At 40.1% G+C, this 27,974-nt stretch overlaps 1 protein-coding gene across 1 annotated transcript; it reads left to right on the top strand.

The window, feature by feature from the left end:
• The first annotated feature begins 652 nt into the window (after positions 1–652).
• On the top strand, positions 653–26,749 carry itga11b (integrin, alpha 11b). Its single transcript, XM_030774911.1, has 30 exons — positions 653–701; positions 3,985–4,096; positions 7,188–7,297; positions 7,753–7,844; positions 8,233–8,347; positions 8,710–8,837; positions 9,442–9,590; positions 9,893–10,037; positions 10,218–10,380; positions 10,641–10,711; positions 13,904–14,048; positions 14,798–14,946; positions 15,653–15,796; positions 16,073–16,276; positions 16,366–16,496; positions 16,771–16,937; positions 19,036–19,175; positions 19,592–19,702; positions 19,926–20,011; positions 20,097–20,304; positions 20,925–21,023; positions 22,095–22,171; positions 22,357–22,440; positions 22,550–22,640; positions 23,087–23,200; positions 23,481–23,564; positions 23,761–23,871; positions 24,442–24,537; positions 25,194–25,307; positions 26,675–26,749. Exons 1-30 carry the CDS (start codon positions 653–655, stop codon positions 26,747–26,749), a joined length of 3,564 nt encoding a protein of 1,187 aa, XP_030630771.1.
• Positions 26,750–27,974: the final 1,225 nt, after the last annotated feature.

The following is a 27,974-nucleotide window of genomic DNA, read 5'->3' as shown; positions in this document are numbered from 1 at the left end:
TCAAGACATTCATGAGAAAACTGTTGCATGTACAAGCAAGAGCATGTTAAAATAGACATGAGTATTGTGAAGCTAAGAACACTGGACTGTATAACTTTCCATGGCACAACATCTGGAGCATTTCCCCCCACTTCATTCAGTCCAGTGAGAGGATCAGTATGTGTGTGTGTGTATGTGCGTGTGTGTGAGGTAGAGAGAGGGAGAGAGAGAGAGAGAGAGAGAGAGAGAGGAATTTGAGGCCAGGAAAAGTGCCATGCCAGTAGTAAAAGAAAAAAGGTACTAGCGCTCAATAAAAGTCCTTTAAAAGATCACAAACCTCCATCTTCATCAGTTACCTCCTGCTAGAGTTACAATATTTTAAATGAGTCTTTCTCTCTGTCTCTCTCTGCATGTGTGCACTATTTGTGTGTGTGTGTGTGTGTGTGTGTGTGTGTGTGTGTGCGTGTGTGTGTGTTAGAGAGCTAGATGACTTACAGTAGCGCAAAAGTATGCACGTGTGACTGTGCACCTCCTTGTTGATTTGTGCAAGTCCCCTCCTACTTGCCTCAGATATAGAGCAGTTGTGTAATAGCAGTGAAGACAAAAAAACAGGGGTCTTTTAGAGCAAGCACTGTGGATCAGCACCATAATAGACCCACACACGATATCACTGATGGAGTACGATTGCATCCTGCTGCTGTGGATCAGTATCTTACTTCCAGGTTAGAACATAAGAGAGTATGAGAGACCGTGTGTGTGTGTGTGTGTGTGTGTGTAAAGGTTTTAAAAAGTGAGTGTATGTGCCTGCCTGAAAGAGGACAAATCAGTGAGTAAGTGTGTGCATGAATGAGTGTATTAATGAGTGTATTATTATTCATGTATGTAAATATGCAGTGCTTTTGCTGGAAAAAATAGATTTGCTGAATAAAATATAAAATGCACGGCATACTAAGAAAGGTCCTATCAGTAGCTCCATGAGTAGACAGTGTTTGCAATGCTTGAGCCTAAAGAATGTGAGTGTGTGGAGATGCACCTGCTCTTTTAAGCTCAGCTAAGGAGTTTCATTGACCCCTAATTTTGTCTGTTACTGGCGCTTCACTTCTCGGTGCCAAATAACTTTTTGCAAAGAGAGTTCAAAGACTGAAAGGTGATGCTACCTGCACAGCACAGTCAAACCTGCGGGTTAGGCAGGAAACACTTGGACATTTTTGGGGGGTGTGGTCAAGAGCTAATCAGAATCCACCGGAAAATTAATTTTAACACTTGTTTTTCAGTAATTAAAAGACTTGTAGTATTTCCAAACAAGGATAGGTCTTGTCCTGCCTAAATTGTCAACTATAAGATCTTTGAATTTTTTTTAGAGATGTACATGCTCAACTTTAGAGAGTCCACTCCAGGGAGAGACAGAAAGTAATATGATTCTTCAAGCTTGCCTGACTGTTCATGGGCAGAAAAGCTTTTTGTTTGTATCGTGTTTGAAGAAGGGAACTGTGAATATGATCCTAGATGTGCAATTTTTAGTTTCAAAATAACTTTTAGTTTGTTGAATTGCAGAAGCATAAATACAGTTCACATTGCATGTATATTTACAATAAGAGGAAAGGAATGTGTTGTTTCTCCAAGGATTTTAGCATTGTATTGACTGCTTTTGGAAAATGTACAGTACTGAAGCCAAGATTTTACATCAGCCTCACTTTTCCCCATTTTAAGAGAGACACCAGAGTGATGAGGGTGTTAGAAGAATGAAAAGCATACCTTAACAATCTTATAAGTACCACTGAAATTATATCTCACCTGACACTCATACAGTTATTATATACACACACACACACACACACACATTTTTTTTCTTTTATCAGAACCTGGAAGAGGCACAAGCATAATAGAGAGGGATACATCTTTCATGTTTTGGAATTCAACCACAGATATGTGGATCCACATTCCACTGTATTTGGAAAGCATTGGTTCTTTATTTCTTTAGAAGAGGATTTAACTCTCAGTGTTGCCGTAGTAATGCTGTCAGGGATCACTGCAGCCCTACTCTGAACCTGAGAGAGTAAGGAAGTAGCTGAGACACGGTTTGTCATCCAGGTCCTTGGTGTAAAGAATTTGACAGATTTTAGAGGTTTGCTTTACAAGAGTGAAGTTATGGCAAGAACTGATTATTTCTGATCCAGTGTTTTGCGGTGGATGGTGGAATGTTCTTTTTTCTTTCAGTATAATCCCTCAGAAATACAATGATAAATCTATTTCTGTTTCTCAGGACATATCTTAACATATGTCAAACATACTCTATGCCAATGCATTAACAACTCTCTCTCAAATGCTCCTGAAAACAACAGGGAAGAAAGTACCCTGAATGAATGATTCATTCTGTCACGCATACATAAACTGACTTTATATACATATGCTAACTTTTTTTTATTAACTTTAACTGTTGGAATAACAAGTCATAATATATTACAGTCATCTTCTGGGCAAAGTTTCAAAACAGCTGAGATGCTGATGATTAATCAGTACCAATATGTCATATGTGTCAATGAAAAGCCTTATGGCTCTGTTTGACAGCAGCATAAGAAAGTATGCTGACTAATTTATTGCTAAAATGGTTAACACAGAGTTTTCAGCACTGAAAATAACCAAAGGGTCCCTGTGGTACAATCACTGAATATAAACTGAATAAGTCAAATATCAAATGACCAGACTTCCCAGGGAATTGAGATTTTCTCTCCTCTACAGTCATTTTGTTGACCTTTTTGTAACACTCTGGCAGTTAAACCCAAGAGACTAGGAAAATATGGGGGGTCAAAACTATGCCTTATTAGATCAGCCACAGCTCTGACTGAGAAAAAAAAAAAAAGAAAAGAAAAAACTTTGCGTATTGCGGTGAAATGACGATGTTTAAGCTCAGAAGCACAAGTAAAAGGGCCTCTGTATTTGATTAAGTATGATTACTTTTCAAGTTGTTTTCCTCCTTCCATTTCTCTTTTCTTGGGAAGGAACAGAAAGCACACATAATGTCAAGCATCTGAGGGATTATCCAACATATTCCTAAGTATAAATGTAGAGAAGGTCCAGGTCAACATCGCAAAACGTTCTGTGCACCACAACTGCAGTATTTTATAGTGTCAACATTGTTTTGAAACCAATACCACTCCATTAATTTAAAGTAGTAAAAGGGCACTGACAGAGCTGAAGCATCAAGTGAAGCTTGTGTGAGGAAGTGAGGACAGGAAGGATGGTCTCATTTGCAGGAACCCAGACAAAAGGTCATCTTGACCTCTTTTCTTTGGTTTCGTCTATTCTCAGAGATCACGGTTTCCTGATGTGGGAATTAAAGTTGAAAAGCGACGTGACATCATTTTTGTGATACCGTTTCTTTTTGACTCGCTTGGCGGCGGCACAAAAGCTCTTTCTCAGTCGTCCAAATGACCTCTGCCGATAAACACTTAAATTGAAACCAGAAGGACCTGCTGTTTTTATGCATGGCGTGTGCTGGTCCAGAGTCACTGAGTAAAGAGGGTGGAGAGGAAAATCAAACTGTGCTGTAGAGGGCCTCCCCCTTTGATCAGTCTGGGCAATTGTTTGTTTGTTTGTTTTTTTTTCAGCCCATAATATGTCTGCAACCTTTCTCCTTCAGGACCTGTGCTTTTTTTCCTCTCCCGTGTGTTGATCAGGATTTCCCAACAACAATTACCTGAGCTTAGGCCTGATCCAGTGAGATATACAGGAAATGGAGGGCCTTCAGCCAGGCTAAGAAATGTGTCATTACACCGCCTCTAAATGGTCTTGAAAAGATCGCTGCTGGTTTCCATTTGAAGGAAAATGACAAAAATCTATGTAAATGAAGAACAGTTCCCTTCTGATTCTCCAATATTATTTATTAATCCTGGCCTGCGAAAATCACAGACCAGCGAGGTTTTTGTTTCTCCAACATATCATGGTGGTTTGCATCTTTAACTCATTTATCTCTGAAGGAACTGATTATCGTGCTCTGTGCTCCAGGTCAGCAGCAATGTTTCAGCATCGACACGAGGAGACCCAGGATCATTGAAGGCTCCAAGGAGGCTCAGTTTGGCTATACAGTACAGCAGCATGAGGCAGAAGGCCAAAAGTGGTAAGTTTTACACACCGGGGGCCAATACTCATAGATGTATGTGCTTACTCTTTTATCAAGGGTCCCGTATATCATAGGTAGGCTATTCGATGCCTTAGGTCTGTTTAACACTAACAGGTTGTTGTTTTTTTTCAGGTCAATTCACGGCAATTCATTATTTATGACTTTTATTCTTAATGTGCTTTTTTTTTTTTTAAATCTAAAAACTGATAATATTAGATCCGCGGGGTAATTTTTTTTCATGACTTCTCTGTTTCAACACGTGCGTCCACATGGGAATTGGTGTATTGCCACAGGGGATTCCTTTCTGGCACCTGAAGGCATTGGCCAGCCAGTAGAGTCTGAGATTCAGCCTTCAAGAATTCCTGATCCCCTAAATCATTTCCTCAGTATCTTTATGGATCTAATGCACAACCATTCTCCATGCTGAATAAAACATGTGAGTCATATTTAGTGGATCTGGCAGATCCTTAAAACCCCCTCTGCATTGTAGTGGGTAGTGCAATATCTACTTGTGGTATGCCATAGTAAATGTAAAGTTTTACTGTAGCCCAAGACTCTAGTGCTACTATTGGCTTCAGGTCAATTCCCACTGTCGTCCAATATGGTGCTCCAAATATACAATACATACAGAAGCAAAACAGAAGAATGCGGTGCCGGTTTTTATGAGTCCAATGATACCAACCCCTGAGGACATCTTAAAAAACTGCTATTGTGTCTGATCCTAAACAAGGCTAAACATCGCAGAAAGCCAGACACTGTTTAATGGGAAGACATCATTAACTGAAGTAACATTGCACAACAGTCCAGGATCCTCTTCCTGTTTTTAATCTTGAGGGTTTTCAGCCCTGATGTATGAGTTGCGGTCTTTCAGCATTGCAAAATGTTTTGGCCTTTGAAGTAACAGGTAAATAAATGGAAACTATTTGAGCTTGTCTAGGAACCTGTCCGCTAACATCGTGAGGCAGTTGAGGACTCTGGAAAGTATGTGTTGTTATTCCCAGGCTCCCCCTCTGTGCATCCAATCACTGCCTCAGCTTTGAAAAAAAACAAAAAAACAAAAAAGAATTTTGTATTGCATTCAAAGTCACAGACTCTAAGGATATCAAAATCCAAAGAAATGACATTTCTCTCTGAGCCACACATGGTATTCTAATTTAAACTTTTCAAGTGTTCTTTTAAAATTCCTGACAAATCAGAGAGGTAACTTTGTGCTCTGATACAGTTTCGTCTAGGAAATGAATTACTGTGGCTGAATACCAATGTTATGATGTCTCATTACACTTACTGCTTGTAAATATTTATATTTGGCATGCAGACATATGCACGTACGCCAAATATCACTACGATTTGTCATAAATACTTTCTCAGTCATTGTCTGACTCTCACTGACTTCATTCCTCGTCCCTGAGTGTCTCTGATGAAACTGCCTAGAGACTTGAACTGAACGGATGGCAGACAACAATATCACATCCCAGAGTTATTCACTTGTCGTGTGATGGACTCCTCACCTCTTCCTATAAAACCATAAGCCATTAAAAACACCCACTGGCTCTGTTAAGACGGAGCAGATACAAGAACTAGAAGGATGGCAGAGAAGTAACAGGAGAGTCCGATGGGTTGTTGTCTTCAATACAATTGTCCACGTCCGCTTAAAGCATTGCATTACAGCGTTGCACTTTCATTTCATTGTACAGTAGTTCATCAAATACTATAATTAATATAATCGAATGTAAAACAAAATATAGCAGCTGACACAAAACTAGTCCCCAGTAAGTCACTGTAGAATGTTTACGCTGTTATTTGTTCCCCTGGTACAGCAACCAGTCTGACAAGCACCAGTAGTTTCCAGCTCCCTGTGAAGAACTGTGCGGTTTCTATATGTGGGTGTGATGTGGAAAACAGATGCAGACCACAACCACAATGTAGATTGAGCAAATGCCATGTGGAACAGCGACAGCATCAGTGGTAGTCATGCTGATTATGGCTGTCACCCACAGCAGTTTATGTGCCTTGAGAGAAGCACCTGTTTTGATACTGGCAAAAGAAAATAGGAAAATGTTGACAATACTTTTCCTAATGAGGATTTTTGTTGTGTAGGTCACAGATGATTTCTCAGAGACATTCTTCAAATATTTGGGGTAAAATAATCCCTGGCAAGACAAGTCAGATAGACTGCATCATAATGTTTTTTTAATCTAGAGGGATGGGGGAAAGGGATTTAGGATATGTGCTGGATAACTGTACTACTGAAGTGTCTGAGAAAACAGATTTGTTACTGGATGTAACATGAGTTGACTGCTGGTGATAATGCTAACGGTGTCTTGGAAAACGCAAGAGACTGAAATGAAGTCTAATTTGAACAGATTACACCAGGACCATTTATTTCTTTTGGGAAATAAAGACAATTTCTTAATGAACAATCAATGAGTACTGAGATCTATCCATGATAATGAATCTTAGCATTCAAAGCTCAGACGCAGTGGTAACTGAATTGTACCTCAGACATGACCACACTTATCATAAAATCATCAAGCAGCTGTTTATTCAACATGTAAAATGCATAGGCATGGGTTCGGTGTTTCACAGGAGAGTGCTAATGAAACGTAAAATCCGTAACAGTTAAATATTTCAGACAGATGTTTGGGATGTGGTTTGTCAGCACAGCTCAACTCTTTTGATCTATGGGAAAAACATTAGTGTGTTAAGGGTTTTGTGTCTGGTATGGCATGTTCTCAAGCCCCAGTCAGGCACATGCCTGCACTTTGCCTTACAACCTAGCCGCTACACTCACGTTACCTCATTATCCTATCCACAGTGAGCATATGACAGCTGCAGGTTTTAGCGATTTCTCTCTCAGTTATGTGGAATGCTTAACTACCCAAACTGATACAATTATAGATTCATAAATGAATAATGGGAATGCGTAGCTTTCCATCATTGTAAAAATGTGAAGTTAAGTCTATTACAAATAAATGTTCTTCACAGCTCTTTTTTACGGAGGGGTGGGGGGTGGTAACCAACTTGTGCCATGTCCATATGTGTCTCTGAGCAAATCTACAATTTGATCCTCTCTTGTGTCTTGTTGTAGGCTCCTGGTCGGTGCACCTTTCGAGAGCAGTGGCGATCACCAAACAGGAGATGTGTATAAATGTCCCATGGACAGTGACAGCAAAACTAATTGCACACGGCTCAACTTAGGTACTTTAATGATAAGCTGTTTCTCTTACTTTTGAACTGCAGCAATTGAAATAGCTCTATATTTCTTACTCACAAATGTCTCCATGCAATTCTATTTGGTTTCATTCTGGGAATGTAGTCCTAGTGCTTTGACCAATAACAGAGATCTAGACACAATGTTTGGATTATGATCTCATGTTATCAATAAATATCCTTCATGGAGTCCCTCTGGGCAGCACAAACAAACAAACAATTTAGTGTGGAGCCTTGACCTCCACTGGAGCAGAAATTGTGCTGTAAGCCCCAGGCTTCAGCATTTCAATGGGAAAAACTATATACTGTGAAAAGTCTCAAGAAGACATTTACATGTTGTTTCGTTTACTGTAAAAATGTGCATTGTTTTTTTTTGTTTTTGGCAAATTGTAACGTTTTTGCATGTGGTTCTCTTTCTTTTTGCTTCGGCTGATTTCTTTAAGGGAAGGTATCCCTAGAAAATGTGTCAGAACGCAAGGACAACATGAGACTAGGGATGACTCTGGCCTCAAACCCCAATGATAACAGCTTTGTGGTAGGTTACTGCTAGTACTGAACTATTACAGTGGAATCCTTTTAGAAAATACTCAATATAAGGACTGAAGTAGAAATTCAAGTCAAAATCTGATTATGAGAATCGTTCATAGTAAATGACACAAAACAATGGGTCAGTCTTTAAACACTCAAAACATTAGTAGACAAAAACACAATGGAAAATTAATGTAAACATAAAATGGCTCAGAAATGGTTTCATCCATTACTGCTCTCTGAACCAGACACTTAAAAAACTGACAGTTCCTTGAAGTGTATCCTGGGTTTTCTCTAAGTTGTATATATTGAGATCTGTATTGTTTAGATATGTATGTATATGAGAGGATATAATTTTTTTTTAAGCATGTGTTCCTGTTAATGTTGTATTACAGGCCTGTGGTCCATTGTGGTCATATGAGTGCGGCAGTTCTCTGTACAGCACTGGCATCTGTTCCAGCGTCAACAGCACCTTCAGCTTCACGCACAACATTGCCCCAGCATTCCAGAGTACAGCCTTCTTACATCAAACACACATACACATACAGTGGTGGTTATCTGATGGAGTTGAAATACAAACCAAAGCAGAAAAGTCCATAAACTGGATGATTTACGTATCCATAACACTACATATTTTCCGTTAACACAGCTGTGTTTCAGTAATTTTGTTGCACATGGATTGGACAATAGAAGCTTTGCAAACCTGACATCTACTAAGTCAGTTCCAAAAACATATTGACCATATACTGCACATGCTGTCCTAGGAACGCTCAGACTCTGAGACCATATGTATTGACTCACGTTTCCATGCACCTCTGCCAGTAATCAGTGGATGAGCTCTATTCAAAGTATTTTGACTTCTTTTTCCACAGGATGTGAGACATATATGGACATTGTTATTGTTCTGGATGGATCTAACTCCATATACCCGTGGTACGAAGTGCAGGACTTCCTCATCAACGTCCTTAAGAAGTTTTACATTGGGCCTAATCAGATTCAGGTGTGTTTTGTGTACTATTCTACATTACACATGAGGCATATTTATTTGTTTGTTTATTTATTTTCTTCCTTTTCTGCCAATTTGGAAAGCTCAGTCATCCACAATTTCATAAGTTTTCCCCTTGTCGGTCAGCTCAGTCGAGGTGAGTAAGGTGAACACACATTTCATGTCATGTGTGAAGCCAATCGATCATTGTTCCACGCCACCATCTGGATTACATCGTCAAGCAACACAACACTGTTGGAGTAGAGCTTAACTCAACCCACAACTGCATATGTGCCTTACTGTTTGTAACTATCACTATGAAAGACAAGGAAAAAAAGCCTGGCCAGTTCACCTGTCAAAAACGCAAAACAGTCACCTGGGATACAGCTGGAATCAGAACCACGAATGCCAGATTTAAGAAGCACTCTTAAATAGTGCCGTGATCAAGTGCACTGGAGCTTACGTGCTAAGATTAATGATCACAGCAAAAGGCAATCTGGCATTTCAAATCTCGGACCTGAATACTAATTGATTCTTTTCACAGCAGTATTTCAGTTTGCATACCATGCTATGTTATGCTACATATGCAAGCTATATTGTGCCTCTGTGCCCCATACAGGTTGGAGTGGTTCAGTATGGTGAGAGGGTGGTGCATGAGTTCCAGCTGAATGACTATGTAACAGTGGAGGAGGTGGTGAGAGCAGCCCAGAACATAAACCAACGGGGCGGTGAGGAGACGCGTACAGCTCTTGGTATCAATGTTGCACGGTAAAAAATTTCACTATAACCTGTGCCATAGCTCAGATGCTACCAATATTTTAGGCTTTTCAGGGTTGATTTCATCTAAATCTCAGACAAAAAGCCAACTTGGCTCATTTTATCTTAAATGCCACTTCTAGAACTTGAATATGGCGATAAACCACACAATGGATCATACATTTAACTTTTGAATTTACAGGGTGATTCCTGTTTTTCTAATGGTGTTGCATCAAAGAGGGTTCTCCTTGTAACATGCCAAAGTATGAGTTGTGTGGGCGTTTGAAACTGAACGGGTCCGATCCTGTCCTCAGGTCACAGGCATTTAAGCGTGGTGGTCGTCATGGGGCCAGGAAGGTGATGATTGTGATCACTGATGGAGAGTCCCATGACAGCCCTGACTTACAGACTGCTGTAGAGGACAGCGAGAAGGAAAACATTACCATGTACGGCATTGCTGTGAGTCCACAATTCACCCATTTCTCAAACACTTTTGTCTCAAGTCAAACTATACACATGCTTTCAGTGCTACCAGGCAGTGCAGGAATATCACCTTCTCAAATACTCTGTGCTTGTATTAACATCTGAAGGTATTTCCTGTGGCTCCGACTAAGGTTTGGATTTTCACGCTGTCTTTAGGTTCTTGGCTACTACAATCGCCGTGGGATAAATCCTGATAAATTTCTTCGAGAGATCAAATTCATCGCCACAGATCCAGAGGAACATTTCTTCAGTGTGACTGATGAATCTGCTCTAAAGGACATTGTGGATGCACTGGGAGAGAAGATCTTCAGCCTGGAAGGTACAGTTTAATTTACAGCTCCTGTCTATGTTCTCGTGAAAGTCACCATAACATACTATTAAGCTCTACGTGAAAACAGAGCATTTTGTCTTACAGCCACTCATCACAGATATAGGATGTGTTTTGTAAAATAATTTCAAAATGTAAAAGATGATGTGCTGAATTGGACCTAGGAGCACCAGCAGTTAGGAGCAGTTAGGGTATAGTCCATTCTTATCCTCTCCACTCCATTCTTGTCCACTCCATTCTTGTTTCTGTAGGAACTGACCAGAATGGAACTGCATTTGGGTTGCAGATGTCCCAGGCTGGTTTCTCTTCACACATTGTGGAGGTAAGTGCCTTGGGAACTCAGTTGTCGTGATGGATTCCAAGCACCAGCTCTAACGTTAGTCTGATCATTGAGGTCAAAATGCTGTAATTCCACACTCCTGAGTAGGGCCACACCACAAAGAACTCAGTATTCAATATCAGGACCTAAGACAAGGAGCGAGGAACACAGCTAGGAGGTGAGAGTAAAATACTGAGAGTATGTTAATCTCAAATGTGATCGCTGTTACATGAAAAGTGTGGGCCAAGGGTTGCCAACTTAAGCAAGAGCAGAAACAGGATGGTGGGGAGAGGTTTGAGATTCCAGAGATTTGCTTGAAAAAAAAAAAAGGTGCGTGAATGCTCATTTCTTTTGATATTTAAGTACTGAGGCATTTTTAGCTGGAGGAGCAGTAATACTTTGAATATGCTATTTTTCATCCAAGTAAAAACATAACAAACTTTAAATATGTCGTGCACCACTTCATATATCAGGTCTGTTTGTAACAGAACAATATCTGACTTCAGGGAATTATAGATGCCATGCTCAAATGCCAAACACTCCTCCTCTTTCAAATTTAGTGTCCGTGTAAGGTAGCAACAGCCAATGGGGCTCTTTCGGACAAACAACAAATTCACTCTTTGCAGAGAATTCAGAGAGGGGGAGAGTGCTTACTGTCTGTGTTACATATGTCACTTTTCTGATTTGTTTACCATTGTAATCTGTAGTTGTTAATGTTGCAACATGTACAAAACTGAATCATATTTTTTGCTTTTAATAACAAAATGCAAAGATATAGAACAAACTGTGTCACCCTATGGACTTAATACAGAATGAATTTTGTGTCCTCATTATGGAACCATTCTGTATTGTAAGGGACAGATTGTCACTTTAGGTGGGCTCTTTCAACATGAGAAAATAAGGAGTCGTTTGATGCGCATGTTACGAATTTTGTGGTGACAGTCTATTCTCTTCCAGAGTAAAGAGAGGAAGTTTCCTTTGCAAATTCACTGTAGCCGAATGATAGTTTTGACTCCTTTCCTTTATGAATATGTCTATCTAGAAGGGAAGCTTTTTGTCTTAATAATCCTGTGTGGGCAAGGGGTTTTGGCCCAAAATCCTGGCATGGTGGGAACATCTTAACTTTCCCTGGGAAAAATAACACATATTACTACCTTACTTAATTTCTACGGCAGCACTTGACAGTGGCAAATTGAAAGAGAAAAGGAAGATAACGTCGTGGAAAGTTTTCTTTTCCCTTCAGGACTTCTGGAGGGAAAACCATCCAAGGAGCACATATGGTTTTGTTGAGTTCAGGCCTTTTCCAGTGATAGGCTCTAACTCACAAACACATTCATACACGTGCCTTTACGTCGAATGGGTGCTGCGGTGCATGTGACTGAAAATCAGAGTTTTGCTTTATGTGCCTGGAGCTGTGTTTATAAAAATTGTCTTAATTTCTTTAATTGGGAATGGCAACAGCTTTGTTGAATTTGGTTCAAGTAAAATCAAGACAAAATAAAGATGAGTTCTTCTTTTGAAGCTTTGTTTGCAAGTGCTAAGCATGAATTATATTAGACATTAATGTTGTTTACGCCCAAAAGCTCTCAAATGTTCCAGAGTGAAAGGCAGATTTTTTTTTTTTTACGATGTCAGGGTTTCGGAGTCTTTTCTTTGTTTTGTAGAAATGTCTAACTTCCCCTCTTTTTGGAGATATGTTATGGATATGTTGTGGTCCCACTTCAAATTAAGCGTCAAATCCATAGCTAGTTACATACTTTGACGTGGTACATACATAAAATTATTTTACTTACATTTTGAAAAGATCACTGAAAATAAGAAAGAATTATATGCTAAACAAGTAGTAGTACTATTATTGAGTATCAAATTAATACTTAACACGTTTACTCTCTGTCTCTGACTGTGGGACTAAAGGCTTTTTAGCTGTGAGACGACAGGAATATGAGTATGTCATTGTTGTTCACCATTTCTATTGTTGTTTTTAAGTTCAAACAGTGGTTTGTTTTTATCGTTTTGTACACTGAAATCTCTTCTCTGTATCTTATCCTTACTAGCCAGTTTGCCTATATAGAAAAGAAGTATATCAACAGACTTGTGGCACTTTGAATACGTAACTCAAACAAACAGTGCAAGACATATCTAAGCAACAGCACATAACACTGAATGGATGTCTGTGAGAGATGCTTGTGTAAATGTGCAATGGCAGACTTTCAGACTGTCCACGTCGACATTCTGCGAGCGAATACTTGGCCGTTTCAGTCTGAGAGACTGCACTGCTGTCTTGATTTAACAATGACTGTGGGTTTGGCTCAGTTATGCTCATGGTGTCGCTTCAAATGCTTTTATGTGCAAGTTAACTCGAGCAGTGGTCTTGAACCTGGTCAGGGACTACTTCATGCTTAATTTTTTGACGCAGATCACAGTTCTACTTTTCTTTAGGATCCAGAGTGAGAATATGCAATCTCGGTCATAGTTTGCATTCTTTCCAAATAATGAAATCAAATGTAGTTAGTATGTGCTGATGCAGAGCAGCAGCTCTGGTAGTTGGCCAAATCCTATGAGAAACCAAACACCGCAGAATGTGAAATGAATTTGCAGTTATTTGCTACAGTGTGGGACTTGGGCAACATTAAATGCAGGGGTTTTGCCAAGGGTTTTTGTCATGGGCCATGTTGCTTTGTTTTGCCATCCCATAGTGAAAATAAATTCAGACCTTCGCAAATATGCTTGAGTCATGCTGTTAACTGTAGTGTGTGTGCGTGTGTGTGTGTGTGTGTGTGTGTGTGTGTGCGTGTACTGCCTACAACCACAGTGCGTGAGAGGGAGATGAGTGTGTGTGTGTGTGTGTGTGTGTGTGTGTGTGTGTGTGTGTGTGTGTGTCTGAATGGGAGGGGGATTGAGTCTGTGTTCTGCTGCGTGTGCTCACAAACCTGTCCACATAATGTAAGCTCTTCATTGTTAAAGGGCTGAGTGGCTGTGAAAACTGTTCAGGGGAAGCAAGCTTAGTTTCTCCTTTGAAACATGAATTATATATTGAGAGTTTCTTCATTCTTATTTTGCTTGTGATTGGACAATCAAAGTTCAGTTGCCCTCAGCATGACTCATCACTTGATGTTTTTCTTTAATGACGATACAGTCGTATACATGAGTCAGTGATGCTGTTGTTAATATGGCACTGGTGACATGTGTCCACAGGATGGGGTGTTAGTGGGAGCAGTGGGGGCATATGACTGGAATGGAGCTGTTCTTAAAGAGACAAAGCATGGCAAAGTGATCCCACCCAAATCCTCATACCTTCAAGAGTTTCCTGAGGAGCTGAAAAACCATGGAGCTTATCTCGGTGAGAAAAACATATATGTAGAACGTAGCACAAACAGAGACATGAGAAAGTATATGAAAGCATGAAAATAAGGCCTGAGTATTTTCCTCACCAGTCAATTATTGGGGAAAAGTTCACAAAAATGTCTGTGGAATAGGATGTTTGTCTTTCACGTGCTGTGTCTAAATGACCGATATGGAGTAGTTAATATTTCACAACAGATACATTGGTGATATACGGAACCACTGCCGACTGTTACGATGAAATAAAATCAAGTAAAAAAATAAACATTTCCCACGACTGAGTTAGCATTCTACAGCTTAGCCTGAATGAATGCCACTGCTAACTCAGATTATCACACTAGCCTTAAATTATTACTCAGCTGTAATAATATTTTCCTCTACATTATATATAGATAATGCATGTAGGTAATGTGATAGTTGTACAAATAACGATTGCATATTGGTATACTAAAATATGTTTCAGACTGATCCCTATATTCACTATTTGAGTAGCCTCTTTGACAACAAGCACCCTATCAATGCAGAGTTGTGGTCAGTTCAAAACCTCAACACTGTCTTCCCTCCAGCTCCTGGCCATTTTGGCAAAGGCTCAAAAATTATAAGCACAATATGAAAATACTTACATCACAGAAATTTCCCAAATATGTGTGTTAGCATCATGCATAACCATTAAAAATGTTTATGCGACCACTGTGGGTGAATAGCTTAGGTCATGTTGCTAAGCAGATTGAGTGTCTGGATTGCTAGGCTACACGGTGTCCTCAGTGGTATCGGATCAGCATGGACAGCTCTATGTGGCCGGAGCCCCTCGCTTTAATCACACAGGGAAAGTCATCGTCTTCACCATGACCAATAGTGGAAACCTCACCATTCTACACTCTCTCAAAGGACAACAGGTACCTTTTGGAACCTCTCTCTCTCTTACACACACACACACACACACACACACACACACACACACTTCTTATATCTTGACCTTGGTGTCACAATCACTGAACAGTGTTTTAGCTTTACTGCTAATGCAGTGAAAAATGAATGAAACTATGATATATTGTGTTGTTTTTATGATTAGTGTCTATGCACACATGCGTAACATATGGGAATACAGGAGAAAATGTGATGGTCTAGACACGGTCCAGATGGCTGTTTTCTCTGTAGCCTATGCATGTTTTATCTATGTGTGTGTGTGTGTGTGTGTGTGTGTGTGTGTTATGGCACAGCTCCAGTGCCTGTAGTGCTGGCATGCAGTAAACAGAGACACACCACTGTGTCAAATCAAATCCCTGCTCAGCAAAGCCACAAGCTCCTCAGAAACCTCAGCTCTTCAGAGCTTCCTCTCAACTAGACAGTGAGAATATCACTGGGAGTAAGCAGTAATGCTTGGACATATCTCGTAAAAGATTAGACCCTGTTATCACACTCTGCGTGGCTCCCTGCATGGCCACCTAAAAAAAAAAAAAAAAATCTGAAATCAACTTGGTTGGTATGGCTCCTACTTCAGTGGGTGTCCTTGAGCAGCTGAAGTTGTTGTGATTGATGTAAAATGGTGCGATGCAGAGACATAGAACATGGGAGTAATTATCTGGCTCTGGGCTCTTGTAGATTGGCTCCTATTTTGGCAGTGAGGTGGCCCCGCTGGATCTGAATGAGGATGGACTAACTGATTTCCTCTTGGTGGCAGCACCTATGTTTTTAAGTCAAGGTTGGGAGAAGGGAAAGGTTTACGTCTATGAGTTAACTGAAAAGGTGAGCACTTGTGAACTCTGAATATATGAATATTTATACACGAGTCTTTGGAAGTTTTTGTACATGTCAGTGCATCTTATACAAAGGATGAGAATGTATTTGAAGCATATAAGCATTTTTAGTGAAAAAACTGGAACATGCACTGGCCAGGCAGTCAAATGTGTTTCTTGTCATTTGTAATGCTACTTGATTTTTGGGTAAGGTCACATGAATGGTCTTAACTGAAGAGCTTACCTACTTTTTAATACTCTCTATTCTTTCTCTCTCCCTCCAAAGGGATACTTTATTTTAAATAGGGAACTGGAAGCATTAGATCAAGCACAAAACTCTCGCTTTGGATCTGCCATGTCTTCCATCCCTGACCTTAACGGTGACATGTACAGAGAGCTAGTGGTGGGTGCACCATTGGAGGATGACCACAGGGGGGCGATTTATCTCTTTTATGGCCAACACAATGGGATCCAAAGGATGCACAAGCAGGTTGGACATAGTGTTCAATTGTTATTGAATTATACATATCAGATAGTTGTGTATGTATTTGACGCACTCTCTCTCTCTCTCTCTCTCAGAGGATCGGTGGGGTGGATGTGTCTCCTGGTTTGCAGTATTTCGGTCGCAGTGTTCACGGGGTGATGGATGTTAATGGAGATGGGCTGGTGGATTTGTCTGTTGGCTCCTTGGGTGCTGCTGTCATTCTCTGGTCAGTTCACAATAAATGAACTGATCTTTAAAGAACCAATCTTGAAATGGCTCCTCCTCACCTAGTATTAAATATACTATACTGGTCTGAGATCAGTTAACGTTTAACTGCTTATCTCTCTTTAAGTCCTTTATGTATTTAAGGACAGTGAAAATCCTTTATTTAACTCTGTCTTTATTTTTTTTGTGTAAGATAGATAAGTCCGGTTGTGCTCTCTATAAAGACTTGTACTCTCTCACACTCTTTCTTTCTTTTTCCCTGTCTCTACTGTCAGGTCTCGCAGCGTTGTCCGTGTGTACATGAGTGTTCATTTTGAGCCTGCGAAGATCAATGTGTTTGTTAAGGACTGTGTTCGCTGGGGTAAAGAGGTCACCTGCATGTCTGCCATCGTGTGTTTAAATGTCACTGCACGGACACCTATGCCTGAGACACAAGCCGTGGGTACGTTACTGATGTCACTGTGAGCATGTGTGAATTAATGGTAAAATAAAGTCAGTGTGGGTATCTATCATGTGTGTGTGTGTGTGTGTGTGTGTGTGTGAGTGTGCGTGTATGATGGTTTTGTTCTGTGTGTATCTATGGGCTAATGTAGAAAACATTTTGTTATCCTTCCAGTTCCGCTGACTGAATCCCATAAAGCCAGAGACACTTCCAGCCTTGACACTTCATAAAAATGTCTCTCTCTCTCTAAAACACGAACACACGCACAAACACACACTCACACACACACACACACACACACGCACGCATGCACACACAGACACACACTTACACACACACACACACACACCACACACACACGCACATTCTTGCATGGCTGATCCCATCTTTCTTTTCTAATCTGTCTTAAGGCAGACTTATTCAAAAAGAAACCTGACATGAATGTTTGTACGGGTTTAGAAATACAACTTAAAGGCGGCGAAAGTTGTGAAAGCTGAAAGTTGTGAATTGTACATGTTTATTGCTTATGCTGTTATCTGGTGTTTCTCCTTTGGTTTGGGTCACACATACTGTGTGTATTTTCTTAGCGTGTTTTGTCTGTATTTTATGAGCAACAGTTAATGATCACTTTATGCTGCTCGAAAGACCTCATGCGGACTGTAGGCTGCATTCCTCTGGCCCTGTCTGACATACATGACCTTTTAGACCCTTGTGAGTTTATAGAACAGATGTGTGACAGAAGCACATGCATACAAAGAAGGCATGCTTGTTTCATTTCTAAGTTTTGAAGATTCTTATTTTTGTGTCCTTTAAATATTATTTTACTGTGGTGAGTCAATTAGGTCATTTCACACATTGAAAATGTGACTCAGATTTGGCTCCACATCTCTGTGGTGGGATCATTTTATAGCGACAACTTATACCAAATGACTAACACAGGGGGATGGCAGTTTTGGGAAATAAACTAAAAACTAAAGTTAAATGGAAATTATATTGTTTCCCTGGGATGCAAAGAAATGTCATTGGAGAGATTAAGTTTCAGCTAGACAGTTTCTACTGGGGTGTGTGTTTGTGTGTGTGTGTGTGTGTGCCCACGTGTGTGTGTGTGTTTTGCATCCTCCGTCATGCCGTGTCTGTGTGTAATTCCTCTCAGATGTGTTGCTAGGGTCAGTCCCTTTTATAATGGAAACATTTCTTTCCTTATGTGTAAAGCCTAGGGGCCTGAGGGAAACTCTTTAAAGAGTGTCGCTCAAAGCGGTCGGCCACAGTGACTACCTTAAACTGAATCAATCCAACCACCCTCCACATCATCTGGTTTCTATCAGACACCGATTCTTCTCTGTAACACAAAAGTTACACTCACACACTCACACACACACACTCAGATTGCCGTATACCTGATGTTACAATAGGAGTTGGGTTAGAGTTACATGCTTTTGAATCCCGTTTCAGATTAAAGGAAAGTATGAGAGACAAAACATACGGCATCCCTCTCCTCCTTACCCAGCTCTGAGAATGGAATCATAAACACAAGAGATGTACTCAGGAGGATATGAGTTTCCTGGACTCAAAGCCCTTGGCCCCTTTACTCACCAGTCTGCCTTTTTTAAAAAAGCAGTGAATACTCTCCCTCTCGCTCTCTCTCCCTCTCTCTCTCTATCTCTCTCCCTCTCTCTCTCCCTCGCTCTCACTCTGTCTATTCCACAGTCAGGCTGTTTGTGTTCTCTTTCTGTGTTCCTGAGGAAAAAAAACAATCACTGGGTAGCTTCATGTCTAAAATATTCAGTATTTTTTTTACCGCTATAAGTGGCTTAGCAAGGGCCTGGAAGCTTGCAAGGGCAAATTCATTTTATCCACAAATAAATTTAGAGTGTAATGCTAATATATACAAGGTTACACTCATAATCCTCATCTATGCTGATAGCCCTTCCATATTTGTGTGCTCTTCTGACCTTTGCATCATGGGTTTTTTAACAGAAAGATTTGAACTAATCCCAAAAGACATTTGTGGGTGTCACAGTTGGTGACTTTAAACTGTATGTTTGAATAATGAAATAATGGAAACTAAGAATTGCATGATGCGTTTGCTTTCTCACAGCTCTCAGGTATAGCTCCTCCATCGAAGAGCAGAGGTACAGCCCTAGAGCTGTCCTGGACAGTGTGGATGGATCTCAGCCCAGGAATGTCACTCTTCTGCCCGGGAATGAGCACTGCCAGCATGTCTACTTCCATGTGCATGTCAGTATGACTTTTATTTCCTTCAGGATTCAGTTACGAATGATACGTCATGTCTGTTAGCTCTGAGTCCTGAAAAGAACAGAATGCTTAAAAGAACCTTTCGACTGGTGACAAAGAATAACTTTAAACCGAGGAAGGTGGGGAAGATGACTGTTTATGAAACTGTTAATGCATTGATCATTTTATCGTGTGTTAAGAGAGGAGCACACCTCACCCTTAAACATTGAATAATCCTTACAGTGTAGCTGTACTGCCAGTGAAACAGTGTTGAATATATAATTCAAAGTTTGCTTTCTGAAAGTCACTTTGCGCTTTTCAGTTGATAAATAGGCACTATGGAAACTCTGTTCAGTATTCTGAGTGTGTTGCCCTGTGGGAAAGTGATGTTTAATGTGTCTTCTGTTGTGTCTTTCTAGGAGACGACAGACTACACAAGGCCCATCGTCTTCACCGTGGAGGTGGGGCTGCAGGACCCAGAGGAAGGCCCAGTCCTGGATGATGGCTGGCCCACAGTGCTTCGCACTAATGTGAGGAGAGCTACCACTCAGCATAAACAAACAAACAAACAAACAAACAAACAAAAACCATCACAGCAGTCCCTCTGAATACACTTTAGTTGTGTTATTTTAAAATAGACCTCTGACTGTGACAAGGTCAATGACTGGTTGTGCCATACACATGAATGTTACATGTATTCATGTATAAACTGATTGTATGTGTTCTGACCTCTGTCACTCTCTTCTCGCCCAGCTCCCTTTCTGGAATGGATGTGATGAAGATGATCAATGCATTCCAAACCTGAGTCTACAGAGTAGCTCTAATTTACTGGACCGTAGGTGGGTCTCTCTTAAACACACACACAAACACACACACACACACACACACACACACTCATCTCCCTCTCACACACCGTGGTTGTAGGCAGTTCTGTGGACTAAAGGAGCGTGCCAGATGGATGGTGTGTCGCCAGCAGGGGGCAACAGCAGTTGAATCTGAACGTGTGGTGGAGGCCAGTCGTAGGAAGATGTTGGTGGATGTCCATTTGGAGAACAGAGGAGAGAATGCCTACAACACTGTACTCATCATCTCCCACTCTCCCAACCTACTCTTTTCCAGCCTCATGGTGAAGGTATATCTCAGAAATAAACTCCCTATTTATCAGCTCTGAGTGACACGCAGTGTTGAATTACCAAGAGTGCTGATTTAGGATCAGTTTCTGCCTTTGACAGTCCTGATAAATATATTTATGTATGTACAGAGGAGAGCTGATCCTACTTCAATGCACTTATTCTGAGATTACATTTGGGCCAAGATTTACAACAGTTTTTATTATTAATGTTTAAAAATCATGGGCAGAACCAGTGACATGGCCAGTAAATGGTACTTCTCTGTGCGCCGCTGGCTGTGTTAGTGGTTTTTTCCATGTGCTAATAGTTTCAGTATGCGCTGAAGGCAGTTTCTAACTCACACTGCAGTGATGCTGCACAGTTTGCCACCCAGTCTGTCTAATCTTACACAATACTCAAACAATCTAACCTACAGTATTGTAAGTGTGCCTCTCTTACATAACCTCTCTCTCTCACTCACACACACACATACACACAGTGTACTTAAACAGGGTCAGCAACAAAAACACTGAATACGTATTTAATGTCATTTTACACCAGCATGTGCCGAAATGAGCAGCACAATTCTAGAGAGACAATCAATGTTCAACCTGATAACAGTAAGGGTTTGGCTTTATTTCAGGGTAACTCTGACGTGCAGATTGACTGTCAAGCTGCAGATGGACACGGCTTTCAGAGGAGCTGTAACGTCAGTGCCCCGTTTATGAGGTCACAAGCCCAGGTGCGCTGGAGTTGCATTCACACGCCTGATCTATAAAATCTGCTCTTGGAATCAGTTACTGAGTTGGATGTTACATTCACTGATTTTTTTTTTTTTTTTTACCAACTTGTTACCTTGGTTGTGAGATGCATGCTCCCATTTTACGCCTCTATCTCTGCATTTATGGCATATGGGGGTGACATGGTATCTAAGCCACGCTGTCATTAACCTGTCAAACCAACGTATCTTAACACACCCGTATGACTCAGCATGCCCTCATCACTGTGCATATTGCTTTACAACACATTTTTAAGAGTTTTCTTTGTTTGGTTACATGGTAAAATTTACCCTCGGGACTATGCAAACACAGTGAGCATATAGACATTATTCTCAACCTTCCCATTTGCGTTCCATCAAACTCTTAGCAACAGACAACACATGTGGCACTGCTAGGATATCTTCCAATGGCTCCCCCCTGTAGAACCCACTGCTGCGGCGTGAAGCAATGGCTTAACCAGATGCACATTTTGGGAACACTGGATGTAAATTTTCTTTGTTTTTGTTTGTTACTGCTGATTTTTTTCCCCAATTTTCTGTCTTAAATATTGCATCGAGGGATTTGTCCACGACATTCCACAATGGCTAACATTCCGTTCCACGGTGACTCATACCTCAGTTACCTCCCCGTCGGTACTGGTAGTTATTTTTCAGACAGCTTTTTTTTTCATGGTTCAGGGACATTCTGTGATTTCACACTGAAATGTACTTCTTCCTCTGATTAGTTTAGTGCCTTGGAAACCGTTTAATTCCTCCTGAATGAGTTGGCCCTAGTTCAGCTTCCATGTAAGACTTTTACATTCCTATCTGGACTCACAAGCCCCAGACGATTCCAAACGTTGTCAATTATAATCCATCTGAAGACATTTAATCTCCACTCTTTGCTGCCTGATCCAACTGAAATAATGTGCAGTGTGTAGGGACACGAAAGGACAGGACTTCGATATAATCCGTTTAAGCGTGTACATCCATGTACAGGCTTCGTTTAACTTCGCACACACTTCAGGTGTATGTCTCATCTTCATTTCACTGCAGGTATCTTTCCGTCTTGAATTTGAGTTCAGCAGATCAATCTTTCTGGATCATGTGAGAGTCACACTCGAGGTCTCCAGGTAAAAGCAATGCACGTTAGGCTTTGAGTCACCATCTTTCATGACCAAATAAACTGCGAGTGACCTTTTGACATTTTTATGGAATGTTTGTCATATTCTTAACTTCTTTCAGTAAATATGTTCCTTCTGGTTTTTCTGTATAATAAACATGACCAAAATGCTCTTTGACCTCTGGTTTACTGCAGTGATGGTGAAGAATTGACCCCAGAAGATAATGTCAACGATGTCTATCACCCTCTCAAATATGAGACTGACCTGCTGTTCACACGGTAATAACTTATTTTCACTGGGCAGGAAGGCTTCAAAATGATATCTAACTCTATATTTTCCAAACCATACAAAATTGGTGAGTTGTATCAATGTTTTCGCCACGCTCAGAGATTCCAACCCCTCCCGCTTTGAAATCAAACCGGAGCTTTCACAAAACAATCCAAACAATGTCGGCCCAACATTCAACCTCTCCTATCAGGTACTGACAGTTTATTTTTCTATTTGAGAATAAGAATAAGGATAAGAATAAGTCTTATGAAGGTTTTTTTTGTTTTTGTTTTTTTTTTTTCTGAGAGGAGTTGTTAATATGTTTTTTTACGCATTTTCCTTTACACTTTCTTTACTGACAGTGTCAGAAACTGTTATATAATTATATAATTATAGGGACATAATGAAGACTCTGATATGGAGAAGTTTTACTTCTGCTCCATGCTGAAAGTTCAGCTCACATTATAAGGTTATTTAGAGTTTTACTGAATGTCACCTTTTAGCCTGAATGGGTGACCTGGTTTGCCTTATAATTTAACTTTAATTTCTTATGATTCAGCTTTTTAAAATTGAAGTGCAAAAATTTGGAAGAAGGAAACAAATGGCTATTCACCAGATAGCACTAATTCTTTCTTCCTTCATCTGTTGCTGGCATAGATCCAAAACTTGGGGCTCTTCCCTGTTAATGACCTGCAGTTCACCCTAGATGTCTATGCAGTAACAAAGAAAAACAACCAACTCCTGCACATCTCAGGCTTGGATATTGATCAGGTAAGCCCTTAGACAATCTAATTTTCATTCTTGCATAAAAAAGCTTTTAAAAGAAAGTGTTTTTTTCACTCTAACTCCCCTTAGCTCTAAATGTTAAACAACTACTGTGGAATGCATGAACAATAGTGGTGAATTTCTAAACAGACTGATTTGTCGTTTGGCAGTGCTTGCTACCTTTTAAGTAAGTTTGCATGTGTTGTGCCACTGGAGGATGTTTTATTGAGGGTGTGTACAGTGTATGTGTATATTTGTGGTTTAAATTGTTTTCTGTTGTCTTCAGACCTTTGTCTCAGACTGCACTCCTCTGCGTACCACAGCTCTGAACCCCCCCTCTCCTGAAGATCTCTTTTCCACTCCACAACTGGTAAAACTCTGTTCAAACACACACGCGCACGCACACACACATACACACACACACACACACACACACACACACACAAAATACAGTTTTACTTTCATTTTAATGACTCTAACACTTCATCATTCCCGGTACCAGCTATAGTGTCGGCAGTGTTTTCTAGATGTTTTCTTAATGTTTGATTGATGTTTTTATCATACAGAATCGGTCAAACAGTGTCTCAATGTCAGCCCAGTGCAGCCTGACCCTGCCACCCCTGAAAGAGATCAGTGTGACTGTTACAGGATGGCTTAATCTCCATGCCCTACAAGCAGTGAGTATCCCCTTACACTCAGCTTTCGCAGGAAGAGGTGATGAAAGTGGCCCTTTAAATGAGAGTCTGCCAAAAAAATAAAAAGACATTTTTCACGACTCTTTACAGGCAGCTTCAACAGTGCTGTTGATTGACCCAGATAACAGCTTAATTGCACATATGGCTTAATGCAAGATTTCCAGAGGCTTCTGGTTATTTGAACATCTTTGCTGATTTGTCTAAGCCTTAAAACATAAATAAACACTTTGAAGATCTTTCAATCCTACTTCAATCATGACGACAACATTGAGTTATGTAAACACATGACTAATGTGAACTTTAAGAACTGGAAAATGTGATGTTTTGGTGGATTTTCAGTTGAGCTACTTGTCTGTCATCAGTTTTGTATTGCCCACATCGTTGCAGCACTGAAGGATCGGATAGGACAGGGGGAGGATAATCTTGTCCTCAATTAACACAGTGCTTTCCTCCACCTAGTGGACATTGTGCAAACAATAAGGAGGGAGAAAATAACTGGGTCATGCTGGCCACCTGTTTTATAACTCACCATTGGTTCTGAATTCTCTCCAGGTAAAGTTTAAGATGCTGAAGTTAGTGATGACTGCAGCTATTGAGCTTGAGCCATCCAGTGTCATGTTCCTGCGTGAGGAACGCCCTGAGAGACATGTGAGTCACATGACTGAGTGAATGACAGAATGAGAAGCAAATCAAGCATCCTGATGATGGTTTGAAGAATGCACTGACTACATGGCTTCCTTGCTTTGCACTTCTTGTCTTTACTTTCCCAGGTCATCTTCAAAATCTGTTTTAGAACAGGTTGTCTCTTACATGTCACTTTTCCCCTGATATCTATACAATCTAGGCCCAGTGAAACTTTCATTTGAACACAGACAATATTATTTTTCTTAAAATCCTTTGACAGACATCCTATATTAAAGCACATGGCACTTAGAAGTGTCCAGTAAATGGACGGATAGTTCCATACTACCCCCTACTGGCTTAGACTGAAGCTACACATCAAGGAAGTCTCCTGATACATTGTCACTGTGACTTAAACCATAGAATGATGACACCACTGTTTAAGAAAGGTCAAGATCAAATGAACAGACACCAAGACCTATCAAAGAAAAGATTTTCACTTCCACATCAGTACATTAATGCCTTTATCTTTTAAAACACACAGAAATGGATTTGTGCCTTGATTACGGAAATGTTGCCATATTCTGACGTATTGTCCAGACAAAAATGAGAGGATTGCATGAGTTTTGCAATGCCATTTGTAGGCATACAAGTTAATTCATTTTGTTCTTTGATGTCCTCAGATAATCCTGGAGATTAGAAAGGAGGAAGATTACAGAATTCCCATCTGGATTATAATTGGCAGCATGCTGGGAGGCCTGCAGCTTTTGGCACTGCTGGTACTTGCTCTGTGGAAGGTATGTTAAACAGCCCCTGTACCGACGCACACTGACTGAATGAGAGTGCACTGAAATAATATTACCCCAAACTTACTTCTTTCCTCTGACTTCATCTTTGAATGTTTTAAACCTCGTTCACAATGCATATAGATCAGGTGCCCTATCCCCAATTTCCTCTTTTCAAATATTCTGGGGTTACAGGAGAGGGGAAAGTATCTAGCGTCTAATCATGGGTTTTGTTCGGCTAACAGCCCTACAGTTCTCATCTGTGAAATGAACAAGGAGGGAGAAGAATATCAATGTGATTTTTTCATCGGTGTCTAATTCAAATAATAATTCGGCATGATGTTACACCTGACTACTAAAACAATATTACTGACGCAGAGTCCAAAGGATCACATAACCCTTCATAGCACCGGTCATTAATGAGCCATTTTTAAACTAATATCTAATAATGAACTGATTCATAATTTGCTCACGAATGCTCGTAAAATATTATTAGTATAGTAGCTAATCATTTCAAATGATTTCTAAATGACTTATGACATGTTTTCGACAAACATTTGTGCAACATTGGACGCTGCTATTGCCTGTTTAAATAAGCTTTTTGTATAAACGTTTTATGAGGTACTCAGACCTCGCTCAGGTTTTCCCTTGTGTAGTACAAAAGATTTCGGCACATCCATTAAAAATCTGTGTATCAATTGTAAATGTTGCCCTAATCTATGGATGGGACAATTCGTCGTGCAGAGGTTCTTAGGACTTTAGGGCTTTTGTAACAAAAGCTTGTCTGGCCTTCATATTCAGCATCAGATTATTTGTTGCAGCAGCAACATTTGTCGCTGCAAAACCCCTCGAGTGATTTTTAAATACATTTAGAGATTATCTGTGGATGGAGGAGAATCACTCCATAAAAAAAATAAATGAATCATTTGTAACTCCTAAGAGACATTTATGTTTAATAATTCTGATTTTCAAAACAATTTATGAAAAAGTTTAAGTGTTATTTCTTAATTAACAACCAGTCTGTGTATCATGAGAAAAAAAAAAAAAAGTTCAAAAACCTTAACTGAACATTTGCTAGTTCTGGCTAGTGCTAATATTATGTAGGCCTAAATGACATTAGAAAATGTTCTCATTCATGCAAAAATCATTTCTAAATTATTAATAAAAGTAATTATTCATAACTTACATCTTGGCTCTCAAAGTTTTATAATAATAAAAGTAAAATATTAGTACTCTATTTTTAAGTATTAGTTCACAAATTATAAATGATTGTTATTATAGACTTACCAAACATTTTATGGTTATCACAATGTCCATGACAAAGAGTGTGTCCCTCTGACATGTACCTTTTAACAGTACTTCATTTCTTTGTTCTCCAGCTGGGGTTCTTCCGTCGTCAGAGGCGAGAGGAGGAGGATGAAGCCACTCAAGAAAAAACGACAGAAGAACGGTAACGCTGGCAACCACATGGCCTCTTCAAGGCCAGTCACTCAGGGATTTACCAGAGCAGAGACTGTGAGCAGGGGGCATGTCTTTGTGCAGCACCCAGCTAATCAGCACCTGTCCAGCACTGCTGAGCCCTCCTACCCCTGGGCTCAGGACCAAATGTGCCAACCCATGACACTCAGATCTGCAGTGCCTTCAGTGAACCCTAATAATCAAAATGGGAAAATGTCATTTTCTTGTGTCACCTCCTCTCCGACTTCACCTTTTTGTCCTGCCCACAGGATCCTGTTTGTGCAGTAGCCATGCTTACAATGTATCTATACCAGATACATCATAAGCATGCATCTGTCTGCATGCTTATGACAAAAGCCAGCATTTATCTGATTTTATATATATAGAGAGAGAGAGAGAGAGATAGATAGAGAGAGAGAATATATATATATATATAAATATATATATAGAGAGAGAGAGCGAGAGAGAGACTTAGAATATTTGGGAAAAACTACTCACCTATGTATCAAAAAACTGGTCTTCATCCCTTTAGAACATCCAAAGGGTGGCACAGTGCTGAGAGAAAGACGCATTTTAGCCGCAACAAGCATAGAGCACAAAAGACTATCACAAGACTAAAGTAATTGGTGAATTAATGAAGGACTTGACAAGACAGCTGTTAATTTTAACCTATTTGGGTAAACTTATTTGGTTATTCATAAAAATCGCAAAATCATAGATTCTAGGTTAAGCTTTTACAATAATACAATTCACATGGACGCACTTTCTTCTTGTAAAGACATGGACTTGAATTTTGTAAATTATCAATAGCGCCCTCTCAACAGAAACAAGTTGTGAGAGGCAATAGTAAAATAAAGAAATGTAATATCTACTTTTATTGTACAACTGTTGACATATGCACACAATTGCAATGCTGCTTTGCACCTTAACTAATAGCCTTGTCAAGCTGGACACCAGCTCCTTTGTATGAGCTGAGAGCAAACAAGGAGGAAGCCAGGGAAAGATGGCCATGTGGATAGTGCAGCATGCCGTGACTTTTGTAATTATGACGAACATTCATGCCATTTGTTCTGAGGTGAATCAAGCCATCTGTTAACATACTCCTAAAGAAAAGCGTGTTCAGTAATATGATGTCATACTCATGTTGACAAGATTTCTTCTAAACAAAATAAAAATGCCCATCTATTATGTGCGCACAAAGTTATGATTGAACGGTTGCAG

Source organism: Chanos chanos, chromosome 5 (assembly GCF_902362185.1).
Source record: "Chanos chanos chromosome 5, fChaCha1.1, whole genome shotgun sequence".
Lineage (NCBI taxonomy): Eukaryota > Metazoa > Chordata > Actinopteri > Gonorynchiformes > Chanidae > Chanos > Chanos chanos.
This window is presented reverse-complemented; position numbering and strand designations above follow the sequence as displayed.

Bases quoted from the DNA above. Each gene is read 5' to 3' on its own strand.
- itga11b (XM_030774911.1), top strand. From the start codon at position 653: ATGGAGTACGATTGCATCCTGCTGCTGTGGATCAGTATCTTACTTCCA. The intron at 15,797-16,072 runs GTGAGCACTTGT...CTCCCTCCAAAG, and splicing joins TCTATGAGTTAACTGAAAAG to GGATACTTTATTTTAAATAG. The intron at 20,012-20,096 runs GTGGGTCTCTCT...CCGTGGTTGTAG, and splicing joins TCTAATTTACTGGACCGTAG to GCAGTTCTGTGGACTAAAGG.